At 35.8% G+C, this 13,967-nt stretch overlaps 1 protein-coding gene across 1 annotated transcript; it reads right to left on the reverse strand.

Annotated features, from left to right (window-relative positions):
* Positions 1-7,473: 7,473 nt before the first annotated feature.
* Positions 7,474-9,585, reverse strand: GJE1 (gap junction protein epsilon 1). The gene is made up of 3 exons (XM_026504680.3): positions 9,275-9,585; positions 8,401-8,583; positions 7,474-7,869 (listed from the first exon to the last, which is right to left on the reverse strand). The coding sequence occupies exons 1-3, from the start codon at positions 9,311-9,313 to the stop codon at positions 7,474-7,476; spliced, it is 618 nt and encodes a 205-aa protein (XP_026360465.1). The 5' UTR covers positions 9,314-9,585.
* Positions 9,586-13,967: the final 4,382 nt, after the last annotated feature.

The following is a 13,967-nucleotide window of genomic DNA, read 5'->3' on the forward strand; positions in this document are numbered from 1 at the left end:
CAGTTTCTCAGATTATTTTAATAGCGTCCTTAGGAGCCTTTCTGATTTTGGAAAATTTAAATTCAATTATTGTGGAAGGTGAGATATGATGTGTTTAAATTTTATATTGAATTCTTCTATAATGACACATTGGATAAAATAACCAGACTCTTTTCAACTTAAATACTAAGCACATTAAGCTTAAAGAAAATTGAATTTTTGTGCTCAACTGGTGAATGAATAATCTGAAGATCATTTGTTTCTGGAGAATGATCAATAATTTGCCAAGTATTTTCACTCATACCATTGTAGGCATCAACTTTTCCTTCTGCCATCAGTGACTTCAATTTTTTTTCTCTCTTTTCCATCCCGTTCTGTCATTTTTCAGGACTTTACACTTTATTTGCCTCCCCCAATAACCTTTCCTCTTAATTGCTTTATTTTCTCAATTCCTAGTTTTGAGGGTTCATCTTAAAACTAGTTTTCATTGAAATCACAACATCTCCGAGGAAGAAAATCTCAACCTCTGAAATTTGTCCTGCCTGCTATTCTCTAATCACCAAACCATCTTCCCCATTCCCCCCTACCCCTGCAGAAACTGCTCTGTGTCCTTATTATTAGCCCTACTCCACATCTTTTGTCTATTTGTGCTTGCAGAGTCCATTACCTTACTCTGGGTCTGCCTTTTTTGTACCCAACAAGAAACTGAGTTCTGTATTCTCCCCAATCTCAGTAACGTTCACTACCACATGACGACGTTTGTGCTATAGACTGAATATTTGGGTCTCCTTAAAATTCATATGTTGAAACTCAATGCCCAATGTGATGGTATTAGAAGGTGGAGTCCTTGAGAAGTGATGAGGTCAGAGCCTTTACAAATGAGATTAATGCCTTTATAAAAGAGACCCCAGAGAGCTAGCTGGCCTTTCCCCCATGTGAGGATACAATAAGAAAGCAACATTCTACGCCTAGAAGAGCAGTCTCACTGGAACCTGACTGTGCTGGAACCAGATCTTCCAGTCAGAATAGTTGGATTGGTAGAGGAGCTAAAGCAGAGTGGGATAACCGTAAATGTCATCTCTCTGTCCTTATGACTTCTCATTTATTCTTTTCCTATTCTTGATTGTCAACTGTGGTTGTTCTTAATGTTCACCTAAGAAGTTTGTTTTTTTTTTCCCAAAGACTTATATCTAGGTCTCACCCCCAGGCCCCCCGATGTAATTGTTCTGGGCTGGAGCCTAAATATCAGTATTTTGAATAGGGCTTCAGGAAATTTTAATGGTTTATCCAGGGTTGAGGACCAGTGCCCCAGTGAATCATCAATATGTAGCTCATGTTTCAAGCCTTTTCCACTCTCTTTAAGCTAGACTCCCTGCCCTGATTGCCTTGATCAGAAGCTGCAAATCCTGATATTGAGATTAAGGTCATGAGATATGAATTGTTTACCTCACCTCTGCCACAACAAAGTAATAATAACTAGCTAGCACTTCCTGAGAATCTATTATGAATTATGTATGTTTCTAGGGACAATATCAACTCATTTAATCTTTACCACACCCTATGAAGAAGGTATTATCATTTTCATTATTTTATAAATAAAAAAAATTAGGCACTTAGAAGTTATGTAACTTGCAGCCGATCACAGCCAGTAGATATGAGTGTTTGATATTAAAATCCATGTGCTCTGGTTTCAGAGCCTGTGAATCTAACCACTATTGACTTTACTGCCTCTCTATACCAATATATCCTTGTATTTTATATTTTTCCTATTGAATGATCCTATGGCTGAAAATCATGTGTTCTTTTTTTTTTTTAAGATTTTATTTATTTATTTGACAGAGAGAGAGCCAGTGAGAGAGGGAACACAGGCAGGGGGAGTGGGAGAGGACAAAGCAGGGTCCCAGCGGAGGACCCTGATGTGGAGCTCAATCCCAGAACGCTGGGATCACGCCCTGAGCCAAAGGCAGACGCTTAACGACTGAGCCACCCAGGTGCCCCTGAAAATCATGTGTTCTATTCCTAGTGAAGGCTGAACCTTCCTGTTATTCTCCTGATCTCTCCCTTTGGGGCTAGAGGTTGCTTAGGTCCCTTTCTCATTTGCATGTGTTCTAGGAGGAAAGGGGCAAAATAAGCAAGTGAAATGGATTTTACTCCATCTACCAATACATGCTCTCTTCTTTCCAAGTACTGTACTCCTGTCATGAGAAGAGTATCGATACGAAGAAGAAAAGTAACAGAGACTGTTAGCTTAACAGCACATTAAAATTATGGTGCGAAAGAAAATAAATATTAATAACAGGTTGTTTCTTCTTGTTGATGTTTTATAATGAAGAACTTATTATGAAGAAAGACCTAAACTCTCCTCCATCCAGCTCTCTCACATCACCCTCCAGGATGGGACTTAAATCTTGGCAAGTTAGGGGAGGGCGTTGATGGAAATCACCAGTGAAGCTACATGGGCCTGGCATTTTCTTCATGGGAAGGCTTTTGATTTCAAATGTTGTTTCTTTAATAAGTATAAAGATATTCATATTTTCTGTTTAATTGTTAAGTTTTTAGTAATATGTGCCTTTCAAGGAATGTGTTCATTTTATGTAAGTATCAAACATTGACATAATGTTGTTCATGATGTTCCCGTATGATCATTTAAATATTTTGTCTTGATGTCCCCTTTTTTCATTTATGGTCTGGGTCATTTTCATTTTCTCCTTTATTATCCCAACCTGTCTAGTGAGAAATGTATTTCAGTGAGAAAAGATTTACTAATCTTTTCAAAGAACCACTTTTTGTTTTATTGATTTTTTTCTATTGTCTTTCAGTTTTCTACTTCGAGGTTTTGTCCTTTTATTTCTTTATTTAATTTGTATTTAAACTGTTCTTTTTATAATTTCCTAAGGTGCGATGTTTAAATCATTTTATAACTTAATTTTTTCTAACAATATTTATCACTTTTAATATTCTGTCGTCCACTCTTCTAGCTGCTTTCCACAAATTTTGAGAAACTGTGTTTGCATTAATATTTGTTTACAGTGGTTTCCAATTTTCCACATAATTTCTTCCTTGATCTATGGGTTAATAGAATGGTATTGCTAGTTTCTCAAGTACTTGGGCATATTCCTGACCTGGTATCTTATTTTTGTTAATCTCTAGTTTAATTCCATTGTGACCAGCTAACATACTCTGTATGATTTCATTCCTTCAGACTTTCTTATGACCCAGCAAAAAGTCCCTCTTGGTGAATGTTCCACATGCACATGAAAAAAAAAAATGTATAATCTGCTGTGGTTAGGAGAAGTGTTCTCTAAAATATCATTCAGTACAAGTCAGTTATTAGTAACGCGTAAGTACTCCATCTCCTTTCTGATATACTTTCTACTTTGTCAATTGATTATGAGAGAGGGGTGTTCAAATCTCTGATTGTAACTGAATTTATTTCTCTTTTGAATTTTGTCAGGTTTTGCTTCATGTATTTTGCTACTCTGTAACTGGTGACATACGCATTTAGAACTGTTATGCTTCCTGATGAAATTATCCTTTAATCATTATTAAATGTCTCTTCTATCCCTGTCATTCACCCTTGCCCTGAAACCTACTTGAGTTTTCTCATATTATAGCCACTTCAGCTGTCTTATACTTTTGCCTGATTTATCTTTTTCCATTTTTTCTCATTATCTATTTGTAAAAATATTTGAATGGTTTAAACACTAAATCTTTATTCAAAAATATTTAAAGTGTTGTTCTTGTTAGTTGTTTGGTTTAGCTTTTTTTTTTAAAAAAAAATTCATCCAATCTTTGCTTTTGTTTAGGGTGCTAAGGCCTTTTATATTTATTGTTACTATTGATATTTTTAGATTTAGGTCTACTGCCTTGTCGTTGCTTTCAATTTGCCCCATTATTTTTTGTTTCCTTTTTCTCTTTTTTCCCCATCTTCTGATTAATTGAATGTTCATTAATTTTATGACTTAATTTAATTTCCTTTGTTGGCTTTTTAGCCCAAATTTTGTTGTTTTGCTTACCAGTTATCTTATATGTTAAAATACACATCTTTAAATTAACACAGTATACTTCAAGTGATAATATACAACTTTACATAGAAGAATCGTATAATAGTATATTTCCATACTTAATTTGATTCACCAAATTTGTCTATTTTATTATTGTTTTTCTTTACTATTTTGTATTAATATTTATTTTGTTTTTTATGTTTGTTTTCTAATTTATTACTGTATTCTCTGCCTTTATCCTTATTAGATTATTTTTGTATTTTTTAGTTTTATTTTGAAGTTCTTATTTTTACTTTTTAAATCACATTTACTATTTCTTTTTAATAATAAATGTATTTTCAGCTGTCAATTTTCTGTGTACTACAGACTTGGTCCTATCCCGTGGGTTTTAATATGTAGAATTCTGACTGCTATTCATTTATAAATACAGAAAAACTACAGTTTAAATTACCTTGTTTGATCCATGAGCTTTTATGAAATATTGACAGTCTTATTAATTTTTACTACATTTGCATTTTAGTTGGAAAAGCCAGTTTTTATAAATATTTTATATTTACACTTTATAAATGTCATATTTATATATATCATATATTATTCAGGACTATATAACTGTGTGCTAACAATCCTGATATAGTTACCAACAAAATGAAATCATAAAATAGTGGATCTGTAAAGAATTAAAAAGATTATCCAAGCCAACTCTCACTGGATCTGTATCTTTAAACATAACAACATGTACTGTTTGCTGAAAAGAAGCAGAGGTAAGCAGGGTCTCTATGGTGGCTCAGAAATGCCATTGCCTGTCCAGGGGGAGATACGGTCCATGGGAACCAAGGAGGCTAGATTTTGCAGGGCAGAATACCTTGGAGGGGAGAATTGCAAAGCAAGAGAGCTCCAGAGATCTCTAAAGGGTCTCCAGCTGAGTCCTGCTCAGTGTAACATCTTTAAATATTTTTCAAGGAAAAGAACTACTGAAAAGATTAAAAGAAACATTATCCAAGATTCACACAAGATTGAGACTTGTTGCTTTTCCCAACAGCCAAGGTAAAAAATCTCTTTACAAAGAGTCATACTTTGACAATGTACTAGAGGATGAATCAGAATAAGAATAAATCAGTGTTCGTCTATAAGTAACCAATGATATTAAGAGGGAGGCTGCTGGGTTTTGTTTTTGTTTTTGTTTTTGTTTTCTGGGAGTAGGTGCGGAGGAGGTCTTCCCTGAGAAACATCCTAAGAGGCAAATCAAGAGAATGTCCTGTGCTACTTTTCCCTTCTTTCTTTGGGAAATAGAGACCTATTTCCCTTCTTTCTTTGGGAAATTCAGACCTGTTTCCAGTAGCTACAGCAATTTATGTAGCAACCATGAGTGCAATAAACTGACTGTTTGTGTCCCCCCTCAAATTCACATTTTAGAATCCCAACACCTAATGTGGTGGTAATAGGAGGTCAGACCTTTGGGAGGTGATTAAATCACGAGGGTAGAGCCCTCATGAATGGGATTAGTGCGCTGATAAAAGGAACCCCAGAGAATTCCCTCACCTTCTTTCTACCATGTGAGGACCCAGGACAAGTCTGTAGCTCAGAAGAGGGATCTCACCAGAACTTGACTGTGCTGGCACCCTGGTCTCAGACTTCCGGCCTCTAGAACTGTAAGAAATAAATTTCTGTTGTTTATAAGCCACCCAATCTATGGTACCTCGTTATAACAGTCCAAATGGACTAAGAGTCAACCAGCTTGAGGATAGAATTTTGAGAGTGGTGGAAACATCACATTTCCACAATACCAAAGGATTATCTGATAGAGTACTCAGAAAGGATTTGCCTTAGTAAGGTGGCAAAATTAATCCTTCAGTGAGAGCTAAGCTGTTTCCATCTAACAAAACTTAAAAGGAAGCACAGAGAATCAACCATTTCCAAGTAACTTAACTGTGCCCCAGAATAAAGTTTAAGAATATTCATGGGAAGACAAAAATATCCTGCATCCAACAAGGTAAAACACACAATGTCTAGCATCGAATAAAAAAATTACTTCCAAAGGTGCAGGAGAATAGATCCAAGATAAACGTGTTTGTGTTTGTGGGAGGATTGGTGAAAGTGATCCACCCTGGGTGCAGGCAATAAAAGATGGGCTATATATAGAGAATTTAAAAATAATAATAAAGTGGACTAAAAGTTGTCACTGTTGCTTAGGACGTAGGGCCAGTGATTCTAAACAAAGTGAATAAATATTCCTTCCTTGCAGGGTGGGCTATTCCCACAGCCCCCACTCTTTAAGATGCCACTGGACCACTCACTACATATCTCATAAGGGTACTAAATCTTGATTATCTTTGTCTATGAACTCTTGGTGCAGTACATGTTCAATAACAGATACTTAGCAGCACTTTGTTGAATGAAAATAAGTTGGCTCTTCTCCTATACTTTCTATGTGGAGAAAGCTTCAATGATTTAAAATCCTAAATCTAGAAATTCATGATATTAAACATAGGCTGAAAAATGTTTGAGAAAAAATTGAAAACCTCAATATTTGACTGACTATATTCTCTCTGCTAATAAGGCATCAGTACAAGGCAGTCATACATAAAGATTTTAAATGATATCAATTAAGGTGATTATTGTTAAGATAGGCAGATTAAAAAGAATACACTGAACTGATATAAATTTCTCTGAAATAATTTCATAGCTTTTCAGGAAGTCTAACTTAATATAAATATAGTTTTCCAGTTCAATAATCTTGAACATAAAAGCTATAGTTATTAGGATATCTGTGAGAGGTGTTTTTTTTTTTTTTCAACAAGAAACAAGGAAACCATTCACAATATTTGCCATAGCGTTTTAAATTTATTTGGTGGCTATATTATCATATAATTTAATGTTAAAAATGTTAAGAAAACAGTATAATATTAAAAATGTAATTACTCCATTTCTTTAAGTTAATGATCAAACTATAGAATGACTTTTAATAATTAATTTACAACTTTTGTGCTTAACTAAGTTACATTTTATGTGAATGCAAATATAATTACACCCTCAAAGTTTAGCCAAAAGGCTTCAGACTTTACTTTTAGGAGATCTGAATCCTGATGTGGTTATATGACTTTGGGCATATGTATTACCTCCCTGAGACTCAATTTTCCACTCTGTGTAAAAGAGATAATAAAAGTTTCTCTGGCCACAAAATACTGTGATTATTTAAGATGTTTTGTGTGAGAGAACTCTGTAAAAGTACTATTTAAAAAAGAGTTAATATTAGTTCTGTAGATATTTTCTAGTGTGTGACAAAATTAAAGTAGAATGAAATGTTTGTTCGAGAACCTGCCTTGGAACTTAGTATAATATTTTATATCAGACATGAAGTTCAGACACACTGAGGTAAGTTTAAAGAACAGATATTTATGTTTGAAATTGAGATACTCTCTGAATAAGACGAAACTAAGTAAGAATGATTGAGAAAGAATTGTGGCATGACAATAGATAATTAGCCTTCTGGTCATTGCCCAATTAGAAAGCAAAATCTTCTAAATATGATCTCAAAAACTTCAGCAACACATAGTACTACTGTAATCACAGTAAATGTATACATTGCAATAAGAAAAATGGTCTTCTCAAAGTGTTCTGGCACCATGCATTTTATAATAGTAAATTTTTCCCCAAGAGATCCAGCATCACACAGGTAGAGGGCTTTAACTTGGAAACCAAAGAGGTGAATCTGAAGCCAGAATGCTATCACCTCTAGACTAATTCTTAATAAAACAGAGAGGATATAAATCACAGTGTAGATAGGCTTTTGAAGAATGCATTCTTGATTGATGCTTTTACATGCAGCGTAAAGGTGGAAAATAGCTCCTGGAACCAGGACAATCACTAGTTGTAACGCCCAGAACACCTAAAGTATGTCAGAAATATCTTAGTCAAATCGGCCAACATGTTACCAAAAACACACGAAAGAGACTGACTCTCAACAGAGGCAAATTTAACAATTCTAACTTTCATAAGTCTTATGAGCAATAAAAATAATATAATGAAGATAGTAACGTTGAGCATATTACTAAGATGTTTAAATTTTTAAATTGTGAATTGTAAAAATGTAGTCCTATTTTGCTGTCATCACCTACCAATTACAAATAATAATGAAGTATTTTATTTTAGTAGCTACCTAATTTCCATTTTCTAATTACAGGCCTAGAGTATAATTCTAACATCAATAGATAACAGAATTCTGGAGATGGAAGAAACTCTTGACCAACTCAAGTTAATTTACCTGAAATAAACAGCCAGTTAGAAAACAAGTAATAATTCTAGAAAATAATACTTATTAGGGTATTCTTCATCTTATTATGACATTATTTTACATTTAAAAAGAAAACAATTTTTATCCAGGGTAGAGGAAGGTTTACGTGAACACAGAAAAACTTACTTGTGGAGTGATTGGCCTAAACTGATTGTAACAGAAGAGATTTATTTCTCTTCTGTCTGGATCACAACTGAAGTGCAAAGCCTCATTCCCATAGACCGCAAAGCCTAACACCCCAAGGAAGAACATTCTCACTGATCCAAAGAAAAGGGTGTGGAATTGACCGATCACGGTTGGAGGCTTCACCTGTTAATGGTTTTAGGAGAAAGAAATGTTTTGTAAACAAACATTAAAGAAGTACATTTTAAAGGATGTTTTCATTATCACATTTTAAAATATTTAAGATTTATGAGTTTTTGAAGCAAGATATAACTTTAGACCTCATAAAGCCCAATGTAAATTCTGCATCATGAGATTGCTCACGCCTTTGCACTCTGAAAATATGAAATGCAGCAGTCAAATAAGGACATGTTGCTAATCAAATGTATAATCTTGGAAATATTTAAAAAGCTCTGAATTCAATGACTATTCCTCCTACCCCTGTAATTCTTTTTCAATAAAGTCAAGAGAATCTTAGAATATCTAAGACCTCTTTTAGAAAATTAGATAACAAATCTAATATTAAACTCATTGGTATGCACACTATCTTAACAACCAAATGATGTTTATTTAATTGTCATTACAGCTTATTTTCCACTTCTTAATTATCAGATTGAGAAGAGAGTGAGCTACTTTTAAACACTAACAGCTTAAAGTACTTCCTGAATTATTCTAGTTATAGTTTTAAATTCAGAATATCCTAAATCATATAGTTGATATTTATATTATTCTCCATATATGTAGAGGTTCTTATTCATCAATACTTATGCAAATCAGGTTAAAATACAAGACAAGACTCAAACAACTGTTTTTTTTTGTTTGTTTGTATAATACTTACACATCCTTCATAGAAGTTTTTGATGTAATTTAGAGACATGTCTCAGAAGTTGTTAGCCTGGCATCCCTGTGGGTTAATTCTTGACCCACATTGCCACTTCGCTTCTGCCAGGATCAGACTCATATTCTCTCATGACTCTTACAGCCGAAAACACTTATCACTGCAAATTTCTCTCCCCTCCTCCTTTTCTTTTCTTTTTTCTTTTTTCTTTTTTTTCCGTAGATCTCTGGGGCCCCAGTCAACTTTCCTATCTCTGTCCCAAAACAAAACAAAACAAAACAAAAACAAAGAAAAGCAGAGGGCATGTGGTCAATGTAATAATCCCTTGACTTACACTGTCAGCAGAGCCAGCCAGACAGACAGAAGTGCCAGCAAAGCAAGAGTCCAGTCCAACAAGGGCTCTGAACACTCAATGCCTCTCAATTACCTGAAAATTGCCTATATGTAAATCAGGGCATTCTTAAGCTTAGAGTTTTCTCCAAAATGTCCAGTGATCTCCCCCCACGCTCCATGTAGGTATGTCTGAAAAGATAATTACGTGGGAAATATTCCTGATTCTTTCTTGTTTACTTTTATAGAATAGGACTAATTTCTGGGACATTTAAGAAACTGTAACACAGATTATGATAGCTATTACAACATCTGATATTACTGATATGTTGCTATATTTGTCTTTTTGCTGAATGCTTACTGTGGACATTGAAAAATCTAAAGTTAGATCTCTATTCTGAGTGAAAAGATAGTGTACTGCCAACCAAGATGAGGCCAGGATCTGACACAAATCATGTCAACAATCCTGCCTTCTCTTTCTTTTGTCCTTCAATAAGCACATCAAGTGCTAGACACTGTTATGGGTGCTGGGATCAGCAGGGGCCAAAACAGACAAGGAGATACCTTCCAACTGATATATCTGTGTAATGTCTTCTACCCACCTATACTTCCATATAGCCAATGATGGGTCAAATCTGCTACTTCATCTGCCTTCCTCATCTTTGTTTTTTTTTTGTGATTTGCAAAAGTTGTAACTCTAGACAACTTCACGGCTCTCCTTAGCATGCAGAGAAGTGATTGTATAACACATGCAATTGGAGCCAATGGGCAAGGGGCCATGGCCTTGTTGAATCAAGGTGTTGCACTGGATAGGGAAAATAAACGTGGACAATGTAATGATCCCTCAGAGCCGCTGGATGAGAGAAATTGCTGTATATTTTCGTCTTCTCAGAAACAGCATTCCAGGTTTGCTATGTATTGATTCCTATGAAGGGGTATCCAAAAGCCAAAGCTATCTTTTGCACAGGAAGAATCCTGCTTTGATTTCTACCATGTGCAACAATGAATGTGTTTGTTTAGACCATTATGTGCTAGGGTCAGACATGTAAAAATCATCAAAGTCTTCCTGTGTTTTTTCAGAGATGAATAAGCTTAGCTTGAACCTTAATTGCATGTGTAGATGGGAGAAACGCAGTATTGTTTTCATTGTTGAGATCTATAAGGGACCAAATAAATAATACTGCTCTTCCCTTTATAGGTTATGATCCCCAATTGAGTCATAAGACAAAAGGATAAAGCATATGGAGGCCAAAATATTATCCTTATTATACTCTTATTACCCTAAAGATTATGTTGGAAGAGGGACGTGGTTTATCTCTTTGGGAAAGTGTGATTCTTAGGCAGACACAGATGCAGGCCTCATGAATGCTGTATCACGGCTGCCTTTACCACATGGAGTGTCTCCCTGCCTTTCTAAGATTTATGCATGAGAAGAGCAGAGTAGAACTGCTGATCTCTGTGGACAACTGGCTTCCAAGGGAAAAATGCTAAGAAGTAAATGATGAATGCTCAGTTTTGCCTTCCAAATATAAGGTATACTCACCAGCTAAGACAGTGGCTGTAGTGACTCTGGCCTCACATGTTTGGCAATTGGTAGGGCTGTTGATTAGGATGACAACCTGAGCCTTTTACATGCTAACAGCTGAGGGTATCGGAAGCAGCAAAAGAGGGTAATCCCCAATGTGCAAGCATTATTCAGTCCTCTGCTTGCTTCATGTTTGCTAATGTTACCTTAGGCAAAGAAAGTTACAGTGCCAATCCAGATTCAAGAAACATCTATGACCTCTTGGTGGATCTGCAGTCACATGGCAGAGGTATGGCTACAGAAATAGGAAAAACTTGTGACTAATTTTATATTCTATCACAATATGCCCTCTGGTCACTTATATTCATATCTCTCCCACAGGTTTTCACCCTCATTCCAGAATGGTGAAAGTCTCATCTAATCATAGCATTAGGGTTGAAGTCCAAGGTTTTGTGATTTGCATCACATGTAAATCTGAATGCGGCTGTTATGTGGCTCCTTGCGATCCAGAATCTAAAGAAACAAAACAGAACGTTATCTTCCACACAATGTTAATGCACAATAGTGATACAGGGATAGGAGAACTCTCACAGACAATTCCACTTCCAAAGTGGAAGAACAGGAGGCACGCTGCTGTCACTGGTCCATAGCAATTCTGAAATTTTGCATAGGACATAATGCCAGTTCTCCCTACTCTGAAGGCAGAGAAAATCCCATGATTAAGGCACAGTACTACTCCTTGAAAGATGCTCCCCAGTCTACTCTATTGTACTTCTCCATCGAAGCAGTTTTCTGGTGCATTGTTGTCAATAGTCTATGGCTCCATCCTCTATGTTCTTAGCTAAAAACATCTGACCTTTTTCATTAAAAAATGGTTGCATTTGAAGCTGAGTGACTTCCTCAGACCGCTCCCTGCTAGAAATTTGGAGGACCAGGAGTCTTTTTTACAGCTTGACTAATATCCATTTGATTGAAACTAGTAGTTGTTTTGCTTTCATTTGTTTTGTTGGCTGGTACAACTCTCTTCTTCCTTAGTTTCCAATGTATCAGTTTTAGCACACTTAGTTTGAAAAAGAGTTATACCCACAATTATTTTAAAGAAAGGATTAAGCTTCTCTGAGACCATGCTTTTAAAGATTTTTAGGAAACTTTTGTCTAATGAGATGGTCATTAGTCATGTCTTAAATATTTTGAGTTTTATCAAAGGATGTTGTAGTCATACTGTTGATTTGCTTTTTAGTCTTGCATTAGGAATTTTTACTTGCCAGAGACGCTAGAAATGAAAACAAAACAAAACAAAACAAAAGGAATTCCCATGTAGCAAGTCCTGATCCCTCTATATTTTCCCCAAATTTTGCCTGCAATCTCATCTCAAGGTCCCTTCACTAGGTCATTGTTCTCTTCTTATACCTTATCAAATGTGGCTAGGAGTACCAAACTGTTACTTTTAGAGTTCTTTCTGAATTGCTTCTTAGCCAAATCCAAATTTTCATTAGTATGTTTTTTATCTTTCATGTTATTTCAGGTGACTATTATGCCAATTGTCTTCATATTATACCATAAGAGTCACCATATTTCTAGCCTACCACAATTGTTTCCTCTTTTCCAGCCTTCACTAATAGTTTGGCATTGCTTTTTCTGCCTTTGGTAATAGTTTCTTTGTTACTTCTCCACTTTCTGCCTACTGCCTTTTTCCAAAGATGATGTCATATTTTAGGGTTTTGTTCTAGTAGTGCCTGACCCTTGATACCAGTATCTGTATCAGTTAAGAATTGTTTCATAGTAAGCCACTCTCAAATTTAATGGCCAAGATAGAAAGCATTTATTTCGCTCATGGTTTAAGAGGTTATTGTTCCTAGTCTGGACTGGCTTAGTGATTTCTGCTGGGTTCTTGCATGCATATGTGGTTAGTCAACAGGTCAGCTGCCAGGCAGATTATCCAGGATGACTTAAGTCACATGTCTGGAGGTTGGCGGACTCAGGCCAGAGTGATCTGAGTGACCAAGGCACATGCCTCTTGTCATTCTGGAGACTGACCCAGACTTCTGCTTGTGGTGGGAATTACAGAGTTTCCAAAACAGAGAGTTCAAAAGGCCAAAAGTGCAAAAGCTTTTCAAGCGTCTGCTTGCTTCAGAGTTGCTAATGTCGCACTGGCCAAAGCAAGTCTCGTGGCAACCTCAGATGGATTCCAGCTCTTAGTAGGAAGATCTGAAGTTGCATTCCAATGGCAGGGATGTGGAGAGGTGAAGAATGTGTAGTGATTTTACAATCAACCCCATCACTGGGGGCATTAAGTGAGGAAATCTTTTCAAGAAGCTTGCTTGTTTCAAAATGCAATTTGGGAATCAAGGATATGTGCATTCTTCCTAAAGAATCAGTTAATGAAAACTAAAGTTTGGAGCCATGCTTGTCTGCTTTCACTGAGCCCTTCTTTCCTGATGTGAAAAGGATGTGAGAAGAACTAGGCAGATGGGAAAAAACTCTCCTATAATAAAAATCCAATAATAATATATTAGCCTATCGAATGGTTTCTATTTGCTAGTAAGTATTTTAAACAAATTATCTCCCTGAATTCTTACAACTCTGTGAGATATGTTCTCTTATTGGTCTATTTTACAGATGAAGCTTAGAGAATTTAAGTAATTTATCCAAAGTTATAGTTAATAGGTGGCAAAACCAGGTAGTGAAAGATCGTGAATGAAGTTCTTGTTAACTGGTGAGCTGGAGGCACATGAGGGTATTATTACACTGATTGTTAGGACCCTGAAGCACGAGGAATTAAGGGGAAATATGTCCAGACTTTCTTATTTTCTCCAGCAAAAAGTTCAGGGGTTATTG

Source organism: Ursus arctos, unplaced genomic scaffold (genome assembly GCF_023065955.2).
Source record: "Ursus arctos isolate Adak ecotype North America unplaced genomic scaffold, UrsArc2.0 scaffold_13, whole genome shotgun sequence".
NCBI classification, from domain to species: domain Eukaryota; kingdom Metazoa; phylum Chordata; class Mammalia; order Carnivora; family Ursidae; genus Ursus; species Ursus arctos.